Source organism: Osmerus mordax, chromosome 1 (assembly GCF_038355195.1).
Source record: "Osmerus mordax isolate fOsmMor3 chromosome 1, fOsmMor3.pri, whole genome shotgun sequence".
NCBI lineage: Eukaryota > Metazoa > Chordata > Actinopteri > Osmeriformes > Osmeridae > Osmerus > Osmerus mordax.
Genome location: NC_090050.1, coordinates 21,612,526 through 21,627,522, shown reverse-complemented (window position 1 = coordinate 21,627,522; position 14,997 = coordinate 21,612,526). Strand labels below are relative to the sequence as shown.

Here is a 14,997-nt window from a genome sequence, read left to right as displayed (position 1 = left end):
ATACGTTGGTTCTGTGCTCTGGGACTATGTGGTAGGATTCAATGACAATGAGGTTAAATACTGTTAAGACCCCGGCCTGATCCGGGCCAGGTTTTCTGTTTTTCACAGGTGTTGGCTCCAGGCTCCAGGTTTCCTGCCACATACTCCATCCCTCCTGTGAAATTGACACACCTGCAACTCATCAACTTGTTGTGGAAAAAACATCACACTGTTGTAATTATGAGGATGGGTAAGGATTATGGATTTATATGATTGAAAATGGACTTCTTAATCACCTTTTTTAGCATATGCTATATTACTGAAAACGCGAAATGTGAAAATCTGTATAATTAGGGTCTGAGTGTGAGAGAAGTATATATGCTTCTTTCATAGAAAACTACAAGTCCCAGCTATCAGGAGGCATAGTTATGGCCCTATGCCCAGAACCTAGCAGTTGGTCTTCAAGGCAAGAGCAGGCCTAAAAAAATGGTAGAGTTTTCTATGTAAAAAGGCACCTGCAATCATAATGTATTTTGTGACCAACACGTATTGTACCAATTGCAGAACCTCATAAAATAATTGGGAAAATATATAAGACGTTTCATCCTGCCTGATGAAACGCTGCTCTCGAGACAAATCAACCTCTTACTGTAGTATGCAAACATGGGGATGCTCTGGACAAAAGATGCTCCCATTTTATATCAAGATAACTCTCTGCACATAGTTGTTTTGAATCCTTTTAAAACAGAGTGTTGGAATACAGTACCAGATAACTGCAATTTGGCAACGTCCAAGGACTTTTATTGCTCACATAAGTTGGAGAAGTTAAAAGAGGTATGGTATAATAATGTGAATCTGGAGAATTGGACTGCAGTTTCCATGGTTTCTCAGTGACCCATCTTATATCTTTGATATGACTTTGTAAGGCAAAGTTTCTGGGTACATGTACAGCGTGTGTCTCTGTAAGGTCAAGAGGTCATACAGCAAGGCTCCCTCTGAGCAGAATATAGCATGCAGTCCAGACAGTGGGGAGACAGTGAGGAAAATCATGTACAAATAAGGCTTATGTGATTAACGACCACTTCACCTGCTGAACGTTCTAGTGTATCAGTGTACTGACCACTGAAGACCCGTTAAGGAAGCGATTCTGTGCATTCTATGTTTGAACATGTCCAGATACTGTATTTAAGCACTCTTGTAAGAGAGAGTCTTCACTCATGCTAGCCACTCTGTTGTGGATTGGTGGCATGATCCGACGTCGAGCTAGTAAAACCGAGTCAACCCTTTTATAATTGTCGTGACTCCTTCCGGCCTGCCTTCTCCAGAATTTACATCTTATTAGACTTCCACCTGAAATAACTGATACAATGTTCCACGTAATTATTCTTTGAACTGAACTGAGATATTGACAGTAGAATGTGATGTTTGGAAACAACGTTGGCAGTTTTTTTCCCTTTCATTTCATAATTCGACATGAGCTACATTTTGACACAAGTTGAAGTCCAAACACAAACATGTTTATCTTAAGTATTGCATCTATTTATGAGATGAGATACTGTATATATACATCACACTGGATCACATAGTGTTGATTGACAAGGTTTATTGCCACAAATAACATCCAATGTTTCAGAGAGATTATGCAGCTGACAGCAGGTCAATTCTTCCCCTCCAGTGGTCACTCTTCTTTTCAACCCATGATCTGGAAAGAGGGAAACATGATGTCACTTCTTTGTTTCATGAGCCAACAGTGTTTTATAAGTTCAGAATGCCGTTCAGAATCTGTGTTCAGATCCTACGCTGTAAAATGGTAGTGATTAAACTTAAATTTGTGTTTTAAACACAAAATATGCATGTTTATGTGCATGAACAAACATACTTCTTTCATTCAAGAACCTTATCTTTCAACTTTGTTCATAAAATCTTTAAAAAAAAATATGCAAGGAATTCAAGCAAACAACATAAAAGTTGTTTCTCTAAATGTTCAGTAAGTGAAACATACAGTACAATACTAATATAAACAATTCTCCATGGTTTGGACTCCTATTCCTCTGTGAAACAGGTGGAGCTGTCAGCGGTCTGTGATACTGACCCCGTTCATCCAGCTGATGTAGTCGGACACGCGGGTGAACACGGTGGGCTTCTGGTGGGCGTTGCAGCCCATCCCAGAGACGAAGCTGGCAATGCCGTGCACCGCGTACTGGCCGTTCAACTGGCAGTTCAGGGGTCCACCAGAGTCACCCTGGAGGAGAAGGAGAGGAGGAGGATAGAGAGGGAACATATTATTTATTCCCTTTACATTTCACTTTCATAAAAAAGGCACTTATCCATTTCTATAAATGATGTAGACTGTTTGGCTTACAGTCATATAACTTCAAAGTTCTAACCATGACTGTACTGTACATATCTCTTAACGGTGGACTCACGTTGCATCCAGCCTCCCTGGAACCTCCAGCACAGACCATGGAGGTCTTGACGGTGCTGCCCCACCACCCACTGCTGGTGCAGGTCTTGTGGTCGATCAGGGGCAGGTAGGCCTGCTTCAGCTGGTTAGAAAGGGGTCCTCCAGCTGGGGGAAACACGAAAGGATGGAAGTCAGAGAAGTGGAAGGATGGATGTGGGGGGGGGGGGGGGCGGGGTACATGGGTAGATATAGGAACAATGCTGAAGGGGACCTTGACTCACTGGAAGTGCGTCCCCAGCCGGTGATGTAACAGGGGTTCTTGTGGGGCAGGACCTGTCCAGAGGGGGGCAGGGAGGCCAGCTGGACATTGGAGTTGAGAGTAGCATCAGAAGTCAAGCGCAGCAGAGCGATGTCCCACCTGAGAAACACAGGAAGGAATTATACAGCTGGAATCCTCAAAGGTCATTTATTATTTACATATGTACAGTACCTATGTGCACTTGATTTGTGTCAACCACTGCAATGAGACAAGTGGAGTTGTCCCTTGGTGGCAATTGCTGTGAGACAAATGTAACACCCCTCATTTGTACAGCCAACCTCAGACTAGATGCATCTAATCCAGTGAGGTTCTCTAAACGGAGTGTTTTGTTTTCTGTATTTAACATCACTAAGTTGTTGTTACTTTAGTTGTTCTACCAATTGGACTATGTATTCAAATGGTAGTATCTTTGAAAATAACGATTTTCTTTCTCCCAAAATAGCTACTTGAAGTCATCCACTCCACTGTTGCAAATGATTGTTATTATCACTCCGCTCTTACAAAGTCACAGTGTTACAAATTGTAGTCATTATTTCTTTCAGGCGTGTTGTGTTCTGACCCGCCAGCAACGTTGTTGGAGTTCCACTTGGAGTGAATGTGCACCTTGCTGACGGTCATGATCTGCTCTGAACCCTCGTTCTTTTTCAGGTCGTGCTCTCCAAGGATCACACGCCAGGTTCTGGAGCTGTGCACGTAGAAGAAACAGATGATTATCTGGTAGGTAATCGTTGCAATCCAGTGCTTTGCATGCTCCATGTGCATGTCAGTGTGTGTGTGTGTGTCCTACCGATCAACACAGTGAGCAGCAGTCATCACCCAGCCTCTCTTGATCAGACTTCCTCCACAGGTGTGGTGGTAGGAGCCGCCAGACAGGTACTGGAGAGAGACCTGACCAGGACACACATCCAAAAAGCAATGTTAGCCTTGTCTTACAGGCTCTTTAAAGGTGTACAGAGAGAGAGCACTGGAGAGAGAGAGCACTGGAGAGAGAGCACTGGAGAGAGAGAGCAGTGGAGAGAGAGAGCACTGGAGAGAGAGAGAGCAGTGGAGAGAGAAAGCACTGGAGAGAGAGAGCACTGGAGAGAGAGAGAGCACTGGAGAGAGCAGGCAGGTCAAACAGCTTCACTCGCTTTTTGACTGTGTGACTTTATTGATTTGTTGTTTTCAGTTTTGTTACTTGACACTGTAAATACATCAACTAGAACCTGTGAAAACATTGTAGTGGGCAAACATTGTTTTCATAGGCTGTAAGGGTAGTACTTGACAGGTGCACTTGATTTACATGACAGGACGGTACTGTCTGTGAATGTGTTACCTGCCAGGGCCAGGAGTTGGGTCTGGCCACCTCACCACCCACAACTCTCCCCTCCACACTGTCCTCCAGGTACCTGGGCTGGGGCTCCAACTCAGCCACCACTGCAGACAGGAAACACACATGCCTTTACACACACACACACACACACACAGGCCTGCGCTCATGAGGAGAGAGACAGAAGGTCAGAGAGAGAAAGACAGATGAAAAGAGAAAAGAGAGAATGCCAGAAGGAGAGAGAGAGAGAGAGAGAGAGAGAGAGAGAGAGAGAGAGAGAGAGAGAGAGAGAGAGAGACCAAGCGAGAAAGAGAGAGTGTTTTCAGGTCACAAAAAGGCTAATGGTCAAGTCTTACCCAGGGCGGCGAGGACTGTTAACAAGAAAAATCGAAGCATGTCTGCAGTTTGTCAGTCTGAGGTTTCTGCACAGAGGAGTCCTGCTCTGGCTCTTATACCTTCAGCTGAGCCTGCTGGCTGGTCAAGACTGGCCTACTCAGCATCCGCCCTGCAGGCTGCAGCTGTGCTCAGTCTCATGGTTATCACTCCAGCATGGCCGTGGGGATTCTCGCACCAGCACTCTCTATCTCATTTGCTCTGTCCTTGGCCTTGTTTATTCCTAGCTCTGTATTTGCTTTCTGCACTATATTTAAATGGTTGTGGACTGTATGTTTCCACAGGATTGCAATCAACTTACTGTAAGTTGAACGTCCTTGAAAGTTTTTTGAAGTAATTTTTAGCAGAGAAGAACCCTTTGAACAAGGATTTATAATAGGAACCAGATCTTTGGAATCGCAAACAGACATTTTCTGGTCAGAAATGACATTACATTACATTATGTCATTTAGCAGACGCTCTTATCCAGAGCGACTTATTGTAAGTACAGGGACATTCTCCACGTGGAAAGTAGGGTGAAGTGCCTTGCCCAAGGACACAACGTAATTTGGCAAGGCCAGAAATCGAACCAGAAACCTTCTGATTAATAGTCCGACTCCCTAACCGCTCAGCCATCTGACCCAAATGGCTTTTCAGTGTTTCCAATGGGAGGGTCAGAAATTGAAAGGGGTATCCATCTTGACCCTTCCTCAAAAAACCTCTTTCAAAGAAATATTCAGTAGTAAAAAGCGTTTTCGATTTGTGTGAACTGCTATGCAATGGGCTGCCTGCTGGAGGCCAGCCAAAGCTGTGACTTGTGGGCCCATAGATATCTGTGGCTTTTCCACTGGCTTTGACCCAGCCTGCGTACACTGATCTGGAGGGACAGAGGGTGAGAACAGAACAAGATAGATGGGCTGGAGGTTATGAGTAGATTGCTCTTGGATTTGAAAGCAACTCAAATAAGTTTTGTCCATGTGCTGTGCATGTAGAAAGTCAAAACTTCAATCCGTGCAGACAGTCATTGAAAGTTCAACCATACATTTTTTCTTTTTTAAAGTCTTTGGGGAAAAAAATGATTTGGTAAGAATTCAGTGTGTTGTTAATACAGACAATCACTAGATGGAGCTAAATGTCTGAATTGAACCACTTGAGCTCTGTAACATTCGAAGTGAGGTGATTTCAGTAAAAACTGTCAAATAACCTTAGATTCACAGAACTTTGGGTTTATGGTCAATTCTGTGCCAGCGATGTAGTGTGAATGTGAACTCTTTGACCTTCACAGGGATATCACTGAGGGTATGTGAGTCAATTCTAACCCAAACTACTTGTTAAAATGAGCGTTAAATGTATTTTCAGAGGCCATTCACCAGGTCTTTGCAGTCCAGGGCACAGATAACTTCAACAATGGCCCTTTGGACAATGGAAGAGTCTCTAACCACTGTGTTCCTTTACGTATTCCGTTAATTGGAGTGAAAGTCATTAAAACTGTCTGCGTTTTGGATTATAACCTTATCTGTGTCTTAAAGAGATACTGTAGAAGAAAAGCTGTATCTAGTTCTGCCACAAAGTCACAGACGTGTTGGAAAACAGCACAGCGCTGATTTTCTCATGGAAAGGCGAAGTTCACTTCATCCAGCCTCCTGTATCCCTGCTCACTCCTTCTCTCCACCTCTTTCACCCTCTCTTCTGGATCACTACTGCTCGCTTCTCCTTCCTCCTGCTCTCCTTCTCTCCTTCTCTCCCTCTCTCCCTCTCTCCCTCCCTCTCTCTCTCCCTCCCTCCCTCTCTCTCTCTCCCTCTCTCCCTCTCCCTCTCCCTCTCTCTCTCTCCCTCTCTCCCTCTTTCTCTCTCCCTCTCTCCCTATCTCTTTCTCCTTCTCTCCCTCTCCCTCTCTCCCTCTCTCTCTCCCTCTCTCCCCACACGACCTTGGCTTAGCAGAGGAATGAATCTAAAGACAAGATCAAAGTGGATGTTTTAATTAAAGATGTTTGCTTCGTTAATGAAGACTGGATTTGGTTCCCATGAAGATGTCTCATTCAGGACAGGAAATTGAGGTTCCAACAATAATGAGATGCGCTGATAGGTCGAAAGATAGCTGGCTGATGGAGACTGCAGAGCTGACTGAACGAGAAAATATATTCTGTGAGTCGTGTTAAGAATGTCTTCAAGGAAAGTCCTCCAATTACATGTGCTATGGTGCTAATCAATTATTTGCAGTACATGGCTTCCTCATAGAGTTCAGCCTGATGGTAAAAACATGGAAAGTTGGACATGGCTGGTATGACAGTGGATCTAGGCTGGAGTTTGCACTTAAAAGTCCCTGTAGCCCATTTTGTCAAACCATGTCTGAACGACTCAACCGTGTCTGAAGTGAGCACAGCTGTTCTGGTTGTGACAGAAGTGTTTCTGTTGTTGTACCTACTGGGCACCCAGCTGTATGTCCACACCAGACTGTGAATGTGTCCTTGTCCTCTCCTGACTCCCCTCTTCAGCTCCCTCTCCTTTTCCCTTTTCCTCCCCCTCTACCTCATCATTCTCACCCTCCCCTTTTCCTTCGCTCCCCCCCACCCCACCCCCACCTCCTCCTCTTCATTCCTTGTCCTCTCATGGCCCTGGCAGCCTGGAAACAGGAGGCATCAGATAGCAGGAACCTCAGTCCCCAGCGCCTCTCTGCTTGAGTATGAAACATTCAAATCCTCATGAGCCTTTACTGCCCTCACAGGATGAAGCATCATCAAGGATATTGCCCTCACAGGAAGAACTATCATCAAGGATACTGCCCTCACAGGATGAAGCATCATCAAGGATACTGCCCTCACAGGAAGAACTATCATCAAGGATACTGCCCTCACAGGATGAAGCATCATCAAGGATACTGCCCTCACAGGAAGAACTATCATCAAGGATACTGCCCTCACAGGAAGAACTATCATCAAGGATACTGCCCTCACAGGAAGAACTATCATCAAGGATACTGCCCTCACAGGATGAAGCATCATCAAGGATACTGCCCTCACAGGATGAAGCATCATCAAGGATACTGCCCTCACAGGATGAAGCATCATCAAGGATACTGCCCTCACAGGATGAAGCATCATCAAGGATACTGCCCTCACAGGAAGAACTATCATCAAGGATACTGCCCTCACAGGAAGAACTATCATCAAGGATACTGCCCTCACAGGATGAAGCATCATCAAGGATACTTCCCTCACAGGATGAAGCATCATCAAGGATACTGCCCTCACAGGAAGAACTATCATCAAGGATACTGCCCTCACAGGAATAAACTATCATCAAGGATACTGCCCTCACAGGAAGAACTATCATCAAGGATACTGCCCTCACAGGATGAAGCATCATCAAGGATACTGCCCTCACAGGATGAAGCATCATCAAGGATACTGCCCTCACAGGATGAAGCATCATCAAGGATACTGCCCTCACAGGATGAAGCATCATCAAGGATACTGCCCTCACAGGATGAAGTATCATCAAGGATACTGCCCTCACAGGATGAAGCATCATCAAGGATACTGCCCTCACAGGATGAAGCATCATCAAGGATGGGGGATGAGTGAGGGGGTCCTAAAAGACCATGTTTACAGGATTTACATGGCTGCCACTGATCAATACCATAGACACTCTGGCAATCTAAGCACTGGGCTAGCGGCTGAAGCTAGTCTGCTATAGTTGTTCTAATTTGCATATCTACATGATTCGACATTTACATTTAGTCATTTAGCAGACGCTCTTATCCAGAGCGACTTACAGTAAGTACAGGGACATTCCCCCCGAGGCAAGTAGGGTGACAAGGACACAACGTCATTTTTGCACGGCCGGGAATCGACCTGACAACCTTCTGATTACTAGCCCGATTCCCTAACCGCTCAGCCATCTGACTCCCTGATTGAAAACAGGGTGCTCAGCACATGGCTGGAACTAATATGAATTGTGGTAGTTCTGCTTTCTGAACCTGAACTTTTCGATCTCTGAAAGGGCCCCAGTGGAACATATTTCCGTGGTGCCAACTTTGCATAAAAGCACACATGTAAAGACAAATACACTGCATTGAGCCTGTGCCCTCTGACAATGACAAAAAGCCTTGTGGGTTGTTACGAATAACTCTTTTAAAAAATGTGACTGTGTATGTAAAAGATTCAAGATTATTCAACCAAAGCAATGAATAGCCGTAGAGCAAATTCAGAGTCGGGAGGGGGGATGGTGCATTAAAACATGTCAAACCTGTCAGGCAGCAGCACAGTCACACTGATGAGTGAGAATACTTACAGCTGCTAAATGCATCATTCATACCCATGTTTGTCATTGTCAGCAGGCTTTCATAACCACACGACATTGTTGTGTTGTGCCCTGCTTCACACAATGAGAGTAATGAGAGCAACTTCCTAATCAAGATCCACAGAAGCACATAATTACAGTCAGTACAGTTGACATCCCGCAGAACCTATGGTGATAACAGCTGTGTAACAGCAGCCTTCAAGGTACCATTTTAGAAGCCTTTCAAAGGCTCCCTTGATGAGCTATGTGGATTTCCAGTGCTGACAGTTATTGCACACATGACACTAATGCAGAGAGTGTCCCCAGAGACCAGCAGGATATCATTGGCTGTTTTCCTGCTAACAGTCGCTAAGTGTTGAGATGCATCAATGCTCCCATTCAACCTGCAGGGTGTCAGCAGTGAAACTGATCCTCTGGGCTATTTGCAACCTTTAATTGCAATTATACCACAATGGAAACAATCAATACAACCTCCCCCACCACACACACACACACACACACCAACTACCACTAGCTCTCTCTGTCTTCCTCTCTTCCTTCTTCTTTCTTGCACGTCTATTGCATTCTTCCTCTATTCCCCTTCACCTCTTTTACTACCCCTCCCCCTCTATTGGATTTCCTCTCTCTCTCTCTGTCTATCTCCCTCTCTGTCTCTCTCTTCCTCTCTTTCTCTCTTTCTCTCTCTCTCACTTTCTCTCTTTCTCTCTCTCTCTGTCTATCTCTCTCTCTGTCTCTCTCTCTCTCTCTCTCTCACTATCTCTCTCTCTGTCTATCTCTCTATCTCTCTCTTCCTCTCTTTCTCTCTCTCTCACTTTCTCTCTTTCTCTCTCTCTCTGTCTATCTCTCTCTGTATATCTCTCTCTGTGTCTCTCTCTTCCTCTCTCTCTCTCTCTCTCTCTCTCTCTCTCTCTCTCTCTTTCTCACTATCTCTCTCTCTGTCTATCTCTCTGTCTATCTCTCGCTTCCTCTCTTTGTCTCTCTCTCTCTCTCTCTGTTCTCACACTCAAGCACGAGGACAAACAAACTGTGCGAGAGACAGGCTGAGGAGAGGATGGTGTGGGGGGTTGGGGATAGTTTATGAATTGACAGAGCAAAGGTGGAGATGTGGAGACGGAATGGCAGAAAGATGATCTTGTGGAGCTCTGCCTGATTGATCTGGAGAAGTGGTGTCCATCCATCCCTGTCTCACAGGGCCTGGTGGAGCGGGGGGGGGGGGGGGGGCAGGGGGGAGGGGGGAGGAGGAAAGAGGAGTGAGGAAGAGCAGAAGTGTGGGACAGAGGAGAGGAAGAGGAGTTGGATGAGAGTAGTACTGAGACAGGGTGAGAAGGAGGAGGACAATAAGTCCTGAATAACACCATTATTCCTTTGATCATTAATATTTTAGACAAAGGTCTCAATTTTGTGTGCTGAATGCTATTTCAATACACATGTATTGAATTACAAAATGACATGGAAAATGTATACTGTACATGCCAAAACTAAATGAGTTGTATTGACTTGCTAGGACAAGTACACAGTATTTGAGAAATTTGGCAATTGCAGGTGCTCCATTATTTTGATACACAGTGAGTTCCTTTAGTACCTACAGTACCTATACTGAGGCTTGGTCCAAATCCTCACTATGTGGGTGAAATTGTGAATTGCAGTCAACAATCCTGACATTCAGAAAACCTTTGTTTGCTGCTCTGAGTCTGTTGTCTTTTCTGTCAATCACCTTCACCACTGACATTTGAGTATAGGCTACTGAGAGGGCAATGAAAGAGAGAGAGAGACACACAGAGAGAGACAGAGCCAGAGGGGGAGACAGAGAGAGCGAGAGAGAGAGAGAGAGACACACAGAGAGAGAGAGAGAGAGAGAGAGAGACAGAGAGAGGCACAGAGAGAGAGACAGAGAGAGAGAGACAGAGAGAGAGAGAGAGAGAGAGAGAGAGAGAGAGAGAGAGAGAGAGAGAGAGAGAGAGAGAGAGAGAAGGAAAGCTTGTGGTCCAGACAGCATTACTAACGAAATGCTTAAAAGCAGCACCCCAGAGATGCAGGGTGCAATGTTGAAGTTGTTCAACATCATTTTACAGTCAGGATGTTTTCCTGGCATCTGGTGCAAAGGGCTCATTTCCCCCATTCACAAGAATGGAGACAAATCAGACCCTAATAATTACTGTGGCATCTGTGTCAGCAGTTGTGTAGGTAAACTATTCTGTAGTATAATAAATAGAAGAATACTAGATTTCCTTGATGAACACACCATCTTGAGCAGAAATCAAATTGGTTTTGTCCCAAAACATCGAACCACCGATCATGTATATACCCTTCACAGTCTAATTAACAAACATGTACACCAAACAAAAAATGGTAAAATATTTGCTTGTTTTATTGACTTCAAAAAAGCTTTTGACTCTATTTGGCATGAAGGGCTCTACTATAGACTTCTACAGTGTGGTATAGGGGGCAAAACATATGACTTGGTTAAATCAATGTATTTGGAAAATAAATGTGCTGTCAAAATTGGGGATAAACAAACAGATTTCTTCACTCAAAGAAGGGGTGTTCGTCAGGGCTGTAATTTAAGTCCAACTTTATTTAATATATATATAAATGAACTTGCTGTTAAGCTAGATCAATGTACTGCTCCTGGCCTCTCCCTCATGGACAAAGAGGTGAAGTCTCTGTTTTATGCTGACGACCTTGTCTTACTGTCTCCCACCAAACAAGGACTACAACAACAGCTGGACATTGTTGAACAATACTGTCAAAACTGGGCCCTTGCAATAAATATGAAGAAAACTAATATGTGATATTTCATACATGATATTTCAATAACGCCCCAGATTCCAGGAAGAGAAATTCCAGTTTATTATAAATAATCATGTAATTGAACATACTATGAGTTATAACTATCTTGGTTTAACCATAACAGCATCAGGGAGTTTCAACATGGCAGTGAATGCACTAAAAGAAAAAGCTCGAAGAGCCCTAAATGCAAGTAGAAGAACATTTTATAATTTGCAAATTCCAATTAAAATCTGGCTTAAAATATTTGATAGTGTGATCCAGGCCATTGCGCTGTATGGTAGTGAAGTATGGGGTCCACTCAGTCATCATAGCTATACCCGCTGGGACAAACACCCAACAGAATCTCTACATGCAGAATTCTGCAGATACATATTACATGTTCACAGAAAGACGCCAACTAATGCATGTAGAGCAGAATTAGGCAGATACCCAATGATAATTAATATCCAAAAGAGAGCACTAAACTTCTTCAATCACCTTAAATCCAGCCCTCTAGACACCCTCCACTCCAAAGCCCTCCATACCCAAGAGCTGAACCCAGATAAGAGTCCTCTATGTCAGTTGGTGCTGAGACTCACTGCCCCCACCCAGACACACCCTGACCAGTCTCACACCAACACTGCTTTCCAAACACCAATCAGAGTCAACCAAATTATAACACAATGTAAAGAAACCTACCTGGAACATTGGAAAGAAGAAACTAAAAGCCAAAGTCGATTAGAATGTTATCTAGCCTTAGAAAGAGATTATAAACTGGCAGAATATCTCTATACTGTCAGAGATAGAAAGCAGAGACAGATCCTAACCAAGTACAGGCTCAATGACCACCAATTGGCAATTGAAACAGGACGACACAAAAAATCATGGCAACCAAAAGAAAACAGAATATGTGGTCACTGTTCGACAGGTGAGGTTGAGACAGAGATGCACTTCCTCCTACAATGTGAAACATTCAGTGATATAAGAAATGATTACTGTAACAAACTCCACTCTGTAATGTCAGATTTCAAAGGTCTTAGTGACCTCTCAAAGGTAAAAATCCTCTTAGGAGAAGGAGACAGGGCATACCTTGCTGCCCAGTATGTATCAGTATGCCATAACCTGAGAGACAGTGAGTGACCTAGACACACAAGGCACACACACAAAGCACACACACAAAATATACTGTGTGTATGACTGACATGTGTATGTCTGTATATATGTATATATATATTACGTAATCAATCCTTTAATCTTTCAACTGAATTTGCCATGTTTGGCTGTTATAGTAATAGTTGTAATAGTATACCGATGTCCATAGTAATGATATGAATACTGTTTCTGTGGCTCCACCATTGCTTTGGCAATATGAACATTTGTTCCTTAATGCTAATAAAGCCAATTGAATTGAATTGAGAGAGAGAGAGAGAGAGAGAGAGAGAGAGAGAGAGAGAAGGAGAGAGAGAGAGACAGACAGAGAGAGAGAGACTTTGTAACTATTTAATGGTCAGTGAAAGCTTGTCATTATGGTTAATTCTGCTCTAAGGAGGGTGTAATTCTACCTCCTCCCTGATGGTATGTTTACTGTGATGCAGGACGGGAAGGCTCTGGGTCTATGGACAGCACTGTTAATAGCCAATCAACACAGTAACAGCAAACATCAATACTATCTCTAAGTGTGTACGTGTTCCTGTTGGTACATTCACAGAAAGTATATACAGTTATCCTTTAGGAATCATGACTGGGATTTACTAGTATTCTCATAATTAAGTGTTATGCTGTAATGCAGACAGGCAGGCAGGCAGATGGGAAGGAAGACAGACGGACAGACAGACAGGCAGACAGGCAGACAGGCAGGCAGATGGGAAGACAGACAGACAGACAGGCAGACAGACAGACAGACAGACAGACAGACAGACAGACAGGCAGGCAGGCAGGCAGGCAGGCAGACAGTGCCTGACCTGTTCAGATCAAATAAAGGTGAGAACTGAGTTGTAAATTTAAGGGACGATGGCTCCTTTTTCTGTGTATGCCACTGTTCTGGATCTCTAAACAGGGCAGCCCAACGATACATCCTTTAGGACCCTGGGGGTCTCTAGGGTGTCCTCCATGAAATATAGATGTGTGGGGTTGTTAAACTAACTGCAGAACATTAGGACTGCATGATCACCTCTGGCTACACAGAGCAGGCTCACTACAGTGGAAGCCATTAAACTCAGGCTTTTTCCAGCAAGGAAAGCTATTTGAGCTTCCCTGAGGCCTCACCTCAAACAGTACCTGGGGAACATGTGGGACTACTAGAGATCCTGTCTGTAGCCTGCACCTGGCCCTGTGTGATGACATCATTGTCATGGCAGTTCCAACACAACAGTTGTTTGCAATCGGTCAGACTACTATTTCGGGAGATTGGGTGAGAGTGTGTATGAGTGTGTGTGATTTCGCCATATGTTAGTGTGAGTGTGTTTGACTTGTGTTTGTGTGCCTACTGGTTCCTGGTTGCTATAGGGGTCAAGAGCCCCTTGCAGGGGCGGTTCTACTCGGGGCCGAGTAGAACCCTGACCACCCCGGTGGCCGCCCTGAGCTGACTGAATGTTTTTTTTACACGTTTTTCTTCTTCTAGTAGTCATCATGAAACGAGGAAGGGACATTGCAGCCTTTTTTGCCCCAGTAAATAAAAAAAGTTAGAGAAACATATCAAAGTATTGAGAGAGCTGAGGAGCTGGAAGATGGAGAGCCGTTTGTATGATTTTAATGTAAAGCAAAATTAAAGTATTTAATGTTTAAATATCATTTGTTTCTGTTTTTTAATGTGCCCCTTAAACACTGCCCCCCCCCCCCAGTAAAATTTGTCTAGAACTGCCACTGGCCCCTTACCATCTCGATTGCAGCCTCACGAAGCACCAAGTGAAAAGACTTGACAAGCCGTGGCTGGGCTCAGAAAGCATTGATCCTCATGCCTCCTCCTCGAGGCTGGGCTGGCACACCCAAGCAGCCTGGCAGCCAGCGAGACAGAGAGAGAGAGCCCAATCTGCATGCATGTCCTGGTAGCAATGGATCTGAAAGCAGTCTCTGTGGGAGAACACAGTCCCCCCCCGTCTCCCCCCTGTCTCCCCCCCCCCCCACACACACACACTCACACACACAATCCTCCTCACCAACACAAATCCTACACTGCCTTCAGTCTCGCACTGCTGTCATAGCAATGAAATATTCAAGCTGGTTCTGCACACCATGCGTCAGCAACATGAGGATAAACAACTAGAACTCTCTTAGATTTTAGCTAATGAAACCAAAATGGCAGACGTTTCCCCAGCATCTTCTGGACGTGTATCAAGAGTACAGGACACAGTCATGGATACTGTAAGGCAGAATGTTTGTTTACTTGTTTGATTACATGATAATGCATCCCATGTTCTTTATTTGTGAAACATCAGCATTTCCACTGGGAGACCAGTTGTCTTGCCTTGAATAAACCTGCAGAATCTTATTGGATTGTAGGAACGTACTCTTAGCAGAGGAGCCTGACCCAAAGTTCAACACCTT

General features: G+C 44.4%; 1 protein-coding gene across 2 annotated transcripts; it reads right to left on the bottom strand.

Moving 5' to 3' along the window:
• Window positions 1-1,565: 1,565 nt before the first annotated feature.
• LOC136934599 (elastase-1-like) lies at window positions 1,566-4,425 on the bottom strand. Of its 2 annotated transcripts, XM_067229406.1 has the most exons (8): window positions 4,368-4,413; window positions 4,018-4,118; window positions 3,490-3,590; window positions 3,262-3,387; window positions 2,665-2,801; window positions 2,406-2,548; window positions 2,072-2,221; window positions 1,566-1,681 (listed from the first exon to the last, which is right to left on the bottom strand). In XM_067229406.1, exons 1-8 carry the CDS (start codon window positions 4,405-4,407, stop codon window positions 1,670-1,672), a joined length of 810 nt encoding a protein of 269 aa, XP_067085507.1. In that variant the 5' UTR covers window positions 4,408-4,413; the 3' UTR covers window positions 1,566-1,669. The 2 variants fall into 2 exon arrangements, with proteins under 2 accessions (XP_067085507.1, XP_067085509.1); XM_067229408.1 differs by lacking the exon at window positions 1,566-1,681 and having other exon boundaries at window positions 2,051-2,221; window positions 4,368-4,425.
• Window positions 4,426-14,997: the final 10,572 nt, after the last annotated feature.